At 42.0% G+C, this 13,790-nt stretch overlaps 1 protein-coding gene across 1 annotated transcript in view; it reads left to right on the top strand.

The window, feature by feature from the left end:
• The window catches only part of HCRTR2 (hypocretin receptor 2), a 213,912-nt gene that overhangs the window by 84,296 nt on the left and 115,826 nt on the right, over positions 1-13,790 (top strand). Inside the window, exon 3 of the mRNA XM_075338451.1 lies at positions 4,744-4,987. Within this exon, the coding sequence (XP_075194566.1) occupies positions 4,744-4,987 (244 nt within the window). The remainder of the gene's footprint in view (positions 1-4,743; positions 4,988-13,790) is intronic.

The raw sequence follows: 13,790 nt of genomic DNA, 5'->3' as shown, positions 1-13,790 counted from the left end.
CACAGTCTCCCTCGTTTCCACTAACTGGGCCACACACACCCCACTTGACTGGCATCGGTTGAGCCCCCTTTTGAAAAAGAAAAAGATGGTTTGCATGAAGCACTCTCAAAAATACGCGTGCCTTTCCCGTCCCGTGGCTGACCCAGGGGAAGAAAAGTCCGCTGAGAGCCATGACTTGTTCATCTTGGTTATTTTAGAAACACAGCGAGGGGACTCCAACCAAAGTCTCCTTCGTTGCCACTAACTGGGCCACACACACCCCACTTGACTGGCATCGGTTGACCCCCCTTTTGAAAAAGAAAAAGATGCTTTGCATGAAGCACTCTCAAAAATACGCGTGCCTTTCCCGTCCCCTGGCTGACCCAGGGGAAGAAAAGTCCTGTGAGAGCCATGACTTGTTCATCTTGGTTCTTTTAGAAACACAGCGAGGGGACTCCAACCACAGTCTCCTTCGTTGCCACTAACTGGGCCACACACACCCCACTTGACTGGCATCGGTTGACCCCCCTTTTGAAAAAGAAAAAGATGCTTTGCATGAAGCACTCTCAAAAATACGCGTGCCTTTCCCGTCCCCTGGCTGACCCAGGGGAAGAAAAGTCCTCTGAGAGCCATGACTTGTTCATCTTGGTTCTTTTAGAGACACAGCGAGGGGACTCCAACCACAGTCTCCCTCGTTGCCACTAATTGGGCTACACCCCTCCCCACTTGACTGGCATCAGTTGACCCAATTTTCAAGATGAAAAATATGCTTTGCATGAAGCACTCTCAAAAATACGCGTGCCTTTCCCGTCCCCTGGCTGACCCAGGGGAAGAAAAGTCCGCTGAAAGCCATGACTTGTTCATCTTGGTTCTTTTAGAAACACAGCGAGGGGACTCCAACCACAGTCTCCTTCGTTTCCACTAACTGGGCCACACACACCCCACTTGACTGGCATCGGTTGACCCCCCTTTTGAAAAAGAAAAAGATGCTTTGCATGAAGCACTCTCAAAAATACACGTGCCTTTCCCGTCCCCTGGCTGACCCAGGGGAAGAAAAGTCCGCTGAGAGCCATGACTTGTTCATCTTGGTTCTTTTAGAGACACAGCGAGGGGACTCCAACCACAGTCTCCCTCGTTTACACTAACTGTGCCACACACACCCCACTTGACTGGCATCAGTTGACCCAATTTTCAAGATGAAAAATATGCTTTGCATGAAGCACTCTCAATAATACGCGTGCCTTTCCCGTCCCCTGGCTGACCCAGGGGAAGAAAAGTCCTCTGAGAGCCATGACTTGTTCATCTTGGTTCTTTTAGAAACACAGCGAGGGGACTCCAACCACAGTCTCCCTCGTTGCCACTAATTGGGCCACACACACCCCACTTGACTGGCATCACTTGATCCCCTTTTCAAAATGAAACAGATGCTTTGCATGAAGCACTCTCAAAAATACGCGTGCCTTTCCCGTCCCCTGGCTGACCCAGGGGAAGAAAAGTCCTCTGAGAGCCATGACTTGTTCATCTTGGTTCTTTTAGAAACACAGCGAGGGGACTCCAACCACAGTCTCCCTCGTTTCCACTAACTGGGCCACACACACCCCACTTGACTGGCATCGGTTGAGCCCCCTTTTGAAAAAGAAAAAGATGCTTTGCATGAAGCACTCTCAAAAATACGCGTGCCTTTCCCGTCCCCTGGCTGACCCAGGGGAAGAAAAGTCCTCTGAGAGCCATGACTTGTTCATCTTGGTTCTTTTAGAAACACAGCGAGGGGACTCCAACCACAGTCTCCCTCGTTTCCACTAACTGGGCCACACACACCCCACTTGACTGGCATCGGTTGATCCCCTTTTCAAAATGAAACAGATGCTTTGCATGAAGCACTCTCAAAAATACGCGTGCCTTTCCCGTCCCCTGGCTGACCCAGGGGAAGAAAAGTCCTCTGAGAGCCATGACTTGTTCATCTTGGTTATTTTAGAAACACAGCGAGGGGACTCCAACCAAAGTCTCCTTCGTTGCCACTAACTGGGCCACACACACCCCACTTGACTGGCATCGGTTGACCCCCCTTTTGAAAAAGAAAAAGATGCTTTGCATGAAGCACTCTCAAAAATACGCGTGCCTTTCCCGTCCCCTGGCTGACCCAGGGGAAGAAAAGTCCTCTGAGAGCCATGACTTGTTCATCTTGGTTCTTTTAGAAACACAGCGAGGGGACTCCAACCACAGTCTCCTTCGTTGCCACTAACTGGGCCACACACACCCCACTTGACTGGCATCGGTTGACCCCCCTTTTGAAAAAGAAAAAGATGCTTTGCATGAAGCACTCTCAAAAATACGCGTGCCTTTCCCGTCCCCTGGCTGACCCAGGGGAAGAAAAGTCCTCTGAGAGCCATGACTTGTTCATCTTGGTTCTTTTAGAGACACAGCGAGGGGACTCCAACCACAGTCTCCCTCGTTGCCACTAATTGGGCTACACCCCCCCCACTTGACTGGCATCAGTTGACCCAATTTTCAAGATGAAAAATATGCTTTGCATGAAGCACTCTCAAAAATACGCGTGCCTTTCCCGTCCCCTGGCTGACCCAGGGGAAGAAAAGTCCGCTGAGAGCCATGACTTGTTCATCTTGGTTCTTTTAGAAACACAGCGAGGGGACTCCAACCACAGTCTCCTTCGTTGCCACTAACTGGGCCACACACACCCCACTTGACTGGCATCGGTTGACCCCCCTTTTGAAAAAGAAAAAGATGCTTTGCATGAAGCACTCTCAAAAATACGCGTGCCTTTCCCGTCCCCTGGCTGACCCAGGGGAAGAAAAGTCCTCTGAGAGCCATGACTTGTTCATCTTGGTTCTTTTAGAGACACAGCGAGGGGACTCCAACCACAGTCTCCTTCGTTGCCACTAACTGGGCCACACACACCCCACTTGACTGGCATCGGTTGACCCCCCTTTTGAAAAAGAAAAAGATGCTTTGCATGAAGCACTCTCAAAAATACGCGTGCCTTTCCCGTTCCCTGGCTGACCCAGGGGAAGAAAAGTCCTGTGAGAGCCATGACTTGTTCATCTTGGTTCTTTTAGAAACACAGCGAAGGGACTCCAACCACAGTCTCCCTCGTTTCCACTAAATGGGCCACACACACCCCTCTTGAATGACATCAGTTGATGCCCCTTTTCAAAATGAAAAAGATGCTTTGCATGAAGCACTCTCAAAAATACGCGTGCCTTTCCCGTCCCCTGGCTGACCCAGGGGAAGAAAAGTCCTCTGAGAGCCATGACTTGTTCATCTTGGTTCTTTTAGAGACACAGCGAGGGGACTCCAACCACAGTCTCCCTCGTTGCCACTAATTGGGCTACACCCCCCCCACTTGACTGGCATCAGTTGACCCAATTTTCAAGATGAAAAATATGCTTTGCATGAAGCACTCTCAAAAATACGCGTGCCTTTCCCGTCCCCTGGCTGACCCAGGGGAAGAAAAGTCCTCTGAGAGCCATGACTTGTTCATCTTGGTTCTTTTAGAAACACAGCGAGGGGACTCCAACCACAGTCTCCCTCGTTTCCACTAACTGGGCCACACACACCCCACTTGACTGGCATCGGTTGAGCCCCCTTTTGAAAAAGAAAAAGATGCTTTGCATGAAGCACTCTCAAAAATACGCGTGCCTTTCCCGTCCCCTGGCTGACCCAGGGGAAGAAAAGTCCTCTGAGAGCCATGTCCACATTGTCAGTGGACAGACATGTGTGCTTATCTGCCAGCAGACCCCCAGCAGCACTGAAGACAGGTTCCAAGAGAACGCTGGCTGCAGGACACGACAAGATCCCCAAGGCGTACGTGGCGAGCTCAGGCAATTTATCAAGATTTGAAGCCTAAAATGAGCAGGGCTCAAGTTGCACAATAATGGAATCGATGTTTCCTTGCATATACTCATATATCTGTGTGTCCTCCTCTTTTTCCTTGTCCAGCTGTTTTGTTTTCGCATGAGTATATGTCCTTGTCACTTTCCCATGTGTTTGAGTTGTTTGTCACCTTTTGGACACCTTTGAGGGTGTTTTCTAGGTGTTTTTCTGTGTTTGTGATTGCCTGCCATTGTTTCCTATGCAGTTCGAGTTCGGTTCGTCGAACGTTCGACGAGCCGAACTCGAAGGGACCTCCGTTCGGCGAACCGACCTCGAGCCGAACCGGGACCGGTTCGCTCATCTCTATTTAACACACCTGCTCCACATTCACACCTGAGACCTTTTTACACTATTGAGTCACATGACATCGGGGAGGGAAAATTGGGCAGAATTTGGCCATTTGGCCATTTTCACATAAGGGTATACTCAGTTTTGTTGCCCATGGTTTAGACATTAATGGCTGTGTGTTGAGTTATTTAGAGCTCACACCAAATTTAAACTTTTATACAAGCTGTACACTGAATAATATACATTGAGTCAAACGGTCATATCTTCAGTGTTATCCCATGAAAAGATAATAAAAAATGTATAAAACTGTGAGGGATGCACTAACTTTTGTGAGACACTGTATATATATAATATATATATATATATATATATATATATATATATATATATATATATATATATATATATATATATATATATATATATATATATATATATATATATATATATATATATATATATATATATAGTAAAGGCTCAAACAAAATTCAAATGACTTGTGAGGTTTTTATGTTATGAATAATATCATGCAAATTAACATACATTTTCATAATAGTTGTATAACTTTTTATGTTTTTTTCATAGACTGTGTCAGTTTCTGTGTCCGTGCTTACACTCAGTTGTATCGCCTTGGATAGATGGTATGCAATTTGCCATCCATTAATGTTTAAAAGTACTGCCAAGAGAGCAAGAAACAGCATCATCATTATTTGGATTGTGTCTTGCGTTATAATGATCCCTCAGGCAATCGTCATGGAGCGTAAAAGTGTGTTTCCAGACTTAGCCAATAAAACAATATTATTCACTGTCTGTGATGAACGATGGGAAGGTGAGTGTTCCCGTAAATTAATCAGATTATTTCGAATTGTCCCCTAAATTTCAAATTGTCTTTCTTTATCCTCTTAACAGCTTATGTATGAGGTTTTTTAACTAATCCTTAATATTGATCTTACATATGGAAAATCAATTATTCATTATCTAGTGCTGAGACTAAAAGGGACTATGTTAGCAGGTTTCTGCAACATAATCTGAAGACAACATGCTGCATGAGTTAAAACAAAGAATTCATCCCTACGTATTTTATCCCACAGTCTTTTTTTGTTTATCTACAATGTTAGTTTAAGCCTTTTATTGTTATCATTAGTGGGTCTCAGCAGCATGTAAGTTGTAGTCCGACTGCTCCCCTTCTGTGATTAGCACAGTCTGTCTATGGAAATGGGAACTGTAAGTGTGGTGTTGGTGGGACAACTCCCAGAGCTCTGTTACATACAAAAAATAAAGTCTTTAACTGTGTCAGAACAGCTGCAAACAGTAATCTACATTGTTACATTGTTGAACTCAGGGTTTCTTTGCCAACATCATGCTGCTCTCAGATGAGATAGCAAAAACCTGCTCACAGATTCCCTTAAAATATAGTCTACTACAAAGTGTAATCAGTTTGTAAGTGAAAGTTTACTAAAGCAATGCATAAGGCCCTATAGAAGAACCATATTTGGGTCCATTGTCTATACCGGGTTCATTCTTAGTACTGTATCAGTGGGAATTTACTCTTGTTTTCCCTCATACACCACCATCCCATAAACGATCTCACTTCATTTATCATATACAACTATATGTGAAATGCACCCATAAAATATCATTGGACAAATATTGTCAACAGAAATATAATTTTGCCTTGTATTTGACCAATGTACTGTACAAATTTCAACTGTATAGAGGAACAAACAAAATTACCTTTCTTTCATTTTTCCCTTGGCTCAGCATATCCAAAGTTATGTAGAGTATGATGATTAGCAAAACCAAACAAGATGTTGGGATACTCTGTTATGAGATATTTATACTATATGTGTTTCTAAGTGTTGAAACACACTGGTTTGTTTAGATTGCATCCCTGGGTTTTGATAGCATGTTGTAATATTGTATTGAATTTGATTTATGAGTCATAGACCATATTAAAAAAAAATGAAGGGTTGATACATTTGTGTTCACCTAGTATACCCTTTCTTCTATTGTTAGTCAATAGCAGATCTCTGCTCTTGAATCATTGCATAAATGTGTGTTGTCTTGTATAGGAATGTTTCAATTCTTAATCCCCATATCTTCCAATAACTCCAGATTGTGTATTAAACTGTATGAAATGTAAATGTCTCCTACATTCCACAATTAGCACATGACTACTATGTCATCATTATAGTCAATAGCCCCCTTGGTGCATAACCAAGTATTATTTTTTGCTGGGGTTCGGACAAGCCTTACACCATCTTCTTTACTATGGTAGTTTAGAGTGTAATCTATTGGAAACAAATGTTTCAACAACTCCAAAAGAGAAACATCCTGTGGCCTGTAGATTTTTCATACAAGTTGATATTCATTCATATTAGGCTACTTTCACACATCAGTTTCTTTCCATCAGGCACAATCCGGAAAAAAAGGGGTAAAACAGATCCGGTACCGCATCTGGTTTATCCCCATAGATTTGCATTGTTACTTGATTGTGCCTGATGGCTTTGCGTTGCATCCGTTTTTTTCCGGATGCGGCAAAATTAATTAAAGCTGCGGCTGGAGGCAACGTATCTTGCAACGTTTTTTTGTCCGGCAAAAAAAACGCATCGCGCCGGATCCGGCGCGATACGGCATATTTTACGATGAGAGCCTATGGACGCCGGATCCGTCGCAATGCGGAAAAAAACAGATGCGGCTGCCGGATCTGTTTTTGTAAACTGCGCATGCTCCAATGTTTTAAAAAAACGCATCCAGCAAAAAAAACGGACAAAACAGATGCAAAAACGGATGCAAAACGGATCCACCGGATCCATCCGTTTTTTTATGCATCCGGCATAACGGATCCGTTAAAAAACGGATCCGGTGGATACGGTATTTACATTTTTTGCCAGATCCGTTGGATCAGGAAAAAAAAGGATTGTGCCTGAATGCAGAAAACTGATGTGTGAACGTAGCCTTAGCTGTTAGAAAAAGTAGAGCAGAATGAGTAAGGAAGTAGTTACTTCAATGAAGCATACTGTATATTAATAAAAAAGTGCACATCCAAAAGGAGTGATAGTGAAGGACCATAATCAAAGAATAATATATAAAAGTATATCAGAATAAACAATATAAATGTGAACGCAATTATATAAAATAAGCAATATCATCAGTGTCAAAAAGATTGATAACATTCTAGGACAAAAAAAAACAGGCCTATGGTGAAACAGCAGCAGAAACTAGCATGCTGCAACAAAAAAGATATATGCAACATATAATGATGTCAATCTGCGAAGAATGTAATGCTCGCGAAACTAATTACTGTCAAATCCATCATAACGTCAATGACTGCAAAGCAAACCGTGCTCCCACTTTGTGCAGGCACAGAATCCAAACATACAGGGAATTGAGATGTACACAATAACCAAACTTGAAGGGCACAGACAATAAAACATAAATGTAAGGATAAATAAGGCATAAACAAATAAAAAAGGCCCACAAATACAATAAAATAGGGTTTATTTATAGCAAAGATTTTAAACTGTCTCCTTCATTAAAGGGAACCTGTCACCACTTTTTGGCATATAAGCTGCGGCCACCACAACTGGGCTCTTATATACAGCATTCTAACATGCTGTATATAAGAGCCCAGGCTGCTGTGAGAACATAAAAAACACTTTATAACACTTACCTAACAGTCGCGCGGTTCGCCATATGGGCCTCTCCATTCTCCGGTGCCGGCGCCTCCTCTTTTGGCTATCTTCATCCTCCTTCTGACTCCTGTGTGCATGACGCGTCCTACGTCATACACACTCGCCGGTCCTGCACAGGTGCACTGCAGTACTTTGATCTGCCCTGCACAGGACATGAATGCCGACGAGTGTGTATGACGTCGGATGCGTCATTCACCGTAGCTAGAGAAGAAGGAGGACTAAGATGGCTGAAAGAGGCATCGCCAGCACTGGAGAACGGAGACGCCCATCTGGCCAACCGAGCAACCGTTAGGTAAGTATTATAAAGGGTTTTTTATGTTCTCACAGTGGCCTGGGCACTTATATACAGCATGTTGGAATGCTGTATATAAGAGCCTGGTGGTGGTGGCCGCAGCTTATACGCCAAAAAAGTGGTGACAGGTTCCCTTTAAGACTGTGTGGTGCTACTGTATTGAGGGTGACTGTCCAGAGTGTCTACTTTTGAAGTCTATGCTTGATGTCCCCATCTCTAATGCCCAAATAAACGGGATCAATTCCACGTTGATAAACCTTTTGGATCGCAATTGGGAAATTCCTTAAAATGTTTAGGAATGGTTTTACTTTTGAATTTCTCTGACTGGAGTACATTTCCTAAATGGCCCAAACTAGCTATATTCAGTAAGATACCCATGTCTCTTATTGAATTTGGTGAATTTTACTTACTCTAGCACAACCTTCATTATGACTGGCATGTAAAATGATGAGTCAAGGCTTTAGTCTTCATTCATATTTAATAATTTTTATGCAGATTTATAGTTCATGACGTTTGGCTATTTAACCTCTTCACAACCCATGACGTACCAGGAATCGCATTCCACCCATGACTATTAACCTCTTACATCTCACTGCCAAAATCTGGCAGGGATATGTATATGCACGTAGCCATAACAATGACTTACCCGCCCCCATTGGAAGTCACGTGACATCTGGTGGTTGCCATGGTAGCACAGGGTCATGTGGTGACGCCTGTAGCTATCATGAGTCACTTTCTCTCAATGCTGGCAGAGCGCTGACATTGATGGTAAAGCACCATATCTGCAGATCTCAGCTGTGTAGCTGTGATCTGGAGAAATGGAAGAGCGATCAGATTACTGATCGGTATAGTCTCCTAAGGGACCTAGTAAAATGAAAAAAAAGTTAAAAAAAGTTTTAAAAAATTAAAAAAAACTAAAAAAACTAAAAGTTCAAATCACCCCTCATTCGCCCTATTGAAAATTAAAGGGTTCAAAAAAATATACACATATTTAATATCGCTGCATTCAGAAACGCCCGATCCATCAAAATATAAAATCAATTAATCTGATCGGTAAACGGCATAGTAGCAAAAAAATTCCAAACTCCAAAATTAAGTTTTTTGGTCGCTGCAAATTTTGTGTAAAATGTAATAACAGGCGATCAAAACGTAGCATCTGCAGAAAAATAGTACCATTAAAAACGTCATCTCAAGATGGAAAAAATAAGCCATCACTGAGCCATAGATCCAGAAAAATGAGAATGCTACGGGTTTCAGAAAATGGCGCAAAACGTACACAACTTGTTTTTGGACAAACTAGTGCATTTTTTTAACCCCTTAGATACAAGTAAACCCATACATGTTTGGTGATAACAAACTCACACCGACCTCAGGAATCACAGCAAGACATCAGTTTTACCATATAGGGAACATGCTGAATAAAATATCCCAAAACCTATTGGGCTGGCACACTTTTTTTGCAGTTTTTCCACACTTGAAATCTTTTTGCGTTTTCCATTACACTATATGGTAAAACTTATGTTTTCATTTAAAACTTGTCCCGCAAAAAACAAGCCCTCATATGGGAAGATTAACTTAAAAAATAAAAAAGTTACAGCTCTAGGGAGAAAGAGAGAGGAAAAAAACAGAAAAACGCAAAAACACCAAGGGGTGAAGGAGTTAAAACTAAATGCCCAAATACTCAAAGCAAATATGAAGCAAAAATGTAAAGTTGCAGCACAACAACTTTATATTAAAAACTTTTTTTGTAGGCGTTATTTTATTGCACTGTGATAATCACTAAGCTGAAGAATGAGAACTGTGCAGAAACTCATGTGGCCGCAAGATATCCAGCTGACGTTCTGGCACATTGTGTGCGACCACACAATGCCTATAATTAGTGCCGTACTATGGACAATAGCTCCTACCTTTATAATAATGTGGCTTCTGACGGAACTTTGATTAATTTTCCCAAATAAAGGTAGAGGTAAAGGCAAGTACAGTAGGGCCCAGAAGGTTTTTATGCATGTAGTTTTGTAGCTCTGTTAGAACAATAATACCATAGTGTGCATTTTCTAATATATAATTCTCCTAAAAGCAGACATTTGCATAGTGAACATTTTCAGTTCTGCTGCCATTCATAAAACATGAGCAATTAGTGTGGGCCTACAGTAAAGACCTGAGATGTTCATTTAATGGAAAATCATTTAAGGGCAGTAATGCCTTTCAGAACATTTCTATATTTTCAACATTTTCCAGGTGGACTTGAAACGCTGCTAGTCTTCTATTGAATTACTGCTATACAAAAAACACATCTGCCACTATATAATTGGTACATCACTTAATAATTTTACTACGTTATCAATTTAACAAATCAAGAACATTAGATGACTCACTGATCTTAGGAGCAATATAAGATTTTTGAATTAATTACCTGCAATTACTAGAATCCTAAGAGTGAAGACTGTAATGTCACAGTACTTATACTTGTTCTAAAATCTGTGAGCCAAGAAACTTTTGTGTGAAAGAGCATACTATGCCACTCTCTGAGATTGTACAGTCATGATAAAAAATAAGGACAACCTCTTTGATTTTACCAACTAAAACAAAGTTAACATTTTGGTCCCACTTTATTATGGCTGGTGTCTCGTGCGGCAGTCTAAAGGTACCGTAACACTAAGCGACGTTCCAGGGATCCCACCAGCGACCTGACCTGGCAGAGATTGCTGAAGTGGCACTACACAGGTCGCTGGTGAGCTGTCAAACAGGCAGATCTCCACAGTGATCAGAGATCAGCCCCCTGCCACCAGCGACCCGTGTAACGACGCTGTGCTTCGTAACCATGGTACACATCGGGTTACTAAGCAAAGTGCTTTGCTTATAGTTACCGGATGTGTACCTTGGCTACAATGTGCAGGGAGCAGGGAGCCGGCTTCTAGAAGCTGCGGACGCTGGTAACCAAGGTAAATATCGGGTAACCAAGCAAAGCCTTTGCTTGGTTACCCGATGTGTACCTTGGTTACCAGCGTCCGCAGAAGCCGGCTCCCTGCTCCCTGCACATTCAGATCGTTGCTATCTCGCTGTCAAACACAGTGATGTGCGCTTCACAGTGGGAGAACAATGACCAAAAAATGGTCCAGGACATTCAGCAATGACCGGCGACCTCATAGCAGAGGCCAGGTCATTGCTGAATTTCACACACAGCGACATCGCTAGCAAGAATGCTGTTGCATCACAAAAAAAATGACTCAGCAGCGATGTCGCTTAGTGAGACGTGGCCTTTAATCATTGCCGTGCAGGACTAAGATGTGCTGAGTTCACTCCATTTAATTCATTAGGCACTTCTTGTTAGTGGTTTGCACCAGAAATGTCCCTCCAGTCAGACAACATGCCACTGCTTTTGCTGAAATTGAAGGACAGCCATAGCAATGCCCCGTCATGGCGCAGGCCCTCCCCAGTTTCATCCATTCTGGTAGGGCTGATTTAAACTGGTGAAATTCCAAAAGTTGCTAGATCTGTGTGCAATACCATATTGGGGAACATTTTGGGAATTCTTAATGTGTTTTAGAACAGTATTCTGTTGAAGACACTGACGAGTTGTCCCTTGGTTCTTAGAAGGTCTACAAAGAAGATAAATATAACTTTAAGTACACAACAACACAACAAAAGTACAGTGTCATTATTTACTTAACAAAACTAGACCAAAATATAAAACCAATTTGTGAATAATTAAGTACACCTTAACTCCTTTCATTGGAATTAACCCCTTCAGCCCCAAGCCTATTTTGACCCTAAAGACCAGGCCATTTTTTGCAATTCTGACCAGTGTCACTTTATGAGGTTATAACTCTGGAACGCTTCAGCGGATCCCGGTGATTCTGAGATTGTTTTTTCGTGACATATTGGGCTTCATGTTAGTGGTAAATTTAGGCCGATATTTTTTGCATTTCTTTGTGAAAAAAACGGAGATTTCGCATAAATTTTGAAAATTTTGTAATTTTCAAACTTTGAATTTTTATGCTCTAAAACCAACGAGACATATGACACAAAATAATTAATAAATAACATTTCCCACATGTCTACTTTACATCAGAACAATTTTGGGAAAAAAAAAAAATTTAAGGAAGTTATAGGGGTTCAAAGTTTATGAGCAATTTCTCATTTTTACAACAAAATTTACAAAGCCACTTTTCTTAGGGACCACATCACATTTGAAGCGATTTTGAAAAGTCTACATGACACAAAACACCCAAAAGTGACACCATTCCAAAAACGGCACCCCTCAGGCTATTCAAAACCACATTCAAGGTTATTAACCCTTCAGGTGCTTCACAGTAACTAAAGCAATGTGGAAGGAGAAAATGAACATTTTACTTTTTGCAACAAAAATGTTAATTTAGCCTCAAATATTGCATATTCACAAGGGTAGCAGGATTAAATGAACCCCCAAAATTTGTTGGGCAATTTCTACTGAACACGCAGATACCTCATATGTGGCGAAAAACCACTGTTTGGGCGCACGGCAGGACTCGGAAGGGAAGGAGCGCCATTTGACTTTTTTGAATAGAAAATTAGCTGGAATCGTTAGCCGCACCATGTTGTGTTTGGAGAGCCCCTGAGGTGCCGAAACAGTGGAGCTCCCCCACATGTGACCCCATTTTGGAAACTAGACCCCTCATGGAATTTATCTAGATGTTTATTGAGCACTTTGAGCCTCTGGGGGCTTCACAAAAGTTAATAGAGTTGAGCCGTGAAAATAAAAAAAATTTTTTTTACCACAAAATTGTTACTTCAACCAGGTAGCTTTTTTTTTTCACAAGGGTATCAGGAAAAATTTCACCATAAAATGTATTGTGCAATTTCTCCTGAGTACGCAGATACCTCATATGTGGTGGAAATCAAATGTTTGGGCACACAGCAGGGCTCGGAAGGCAAGGAGCGTCATTTGACGTTTCAAACGCAAAATTGTCTGGGATAATTAGCGTATTCCATGTTGCGTTTGGAGTCCCCCTGAGGTGCCGAAACAGTGGAGCTCCCCCACATCTGACCCCATTTTGGAAACTAGACCCCTCATGGAATTTATCTAGATGTTTATTGAGCACTTTGAGCCTCTGGGGGCTTCACAAAAGTTAATAGAGTTGAGTCGTGAAAATAAAAAAAAAATTTTCAACCACAAAATTGTTACTTCAACCAGGTAGCTTTTTTTTCACAAGGGTATCAGGAAATATTGCACCATAAAATGTATTGTGCAATTTCTCCTGAGTACGCAGATACCTCATATGTGGTGGAAATCAAATGTTTGGGCGCACAGCAGGGCTCGGAAGGCAAGGAGCGTCATTTGACGTTTCAAACGCAAAATTGTCTGGGATAATTAGCGTATTCCATGTTGCGTTTGGAGTCCCCCTGAGGTGCCGAAACAGTGGAGCTCCCCCACATCTGACCCCATTTTGGAAACTAGACCCCTCATGGAATTTATCTAGATGTTTATTGAGCACTTTGAGCCTCTGGGGGCTTCACAAAAGTTAATAGAGTTGAGCCGTGAAAATAAAAATAAAATTTTTTACCACAAAATTGTTACTTCAACCAGGTAGCTTTTTTTTCACAAGGGTATCAGGAAAAATTGCAACATAAAATGTATTGTGCAATTTCTCCTGAGTACGCAGATA

Source organism: Anomaloglossus baeobatrachus, chromosome 3 (assembly GCF_048569485.1).
Source record: "Anomaloglossus baeobatrachus isolate aAnoBae1 chromosome 3, aAnoBae1.hap1, whole genome shotgun sequence".
NCBI classification, from domain to species: domain Eukaryota; kingdom Metazoa; phylum Chordata; class Amphibia; order Anura; family Aromobatidae; genus Anomaloglossus; species Anomaloglossus baeobatrachus.
This window is presented reverse-complemented; position numbering and strand designations above follow the sequence as displayed.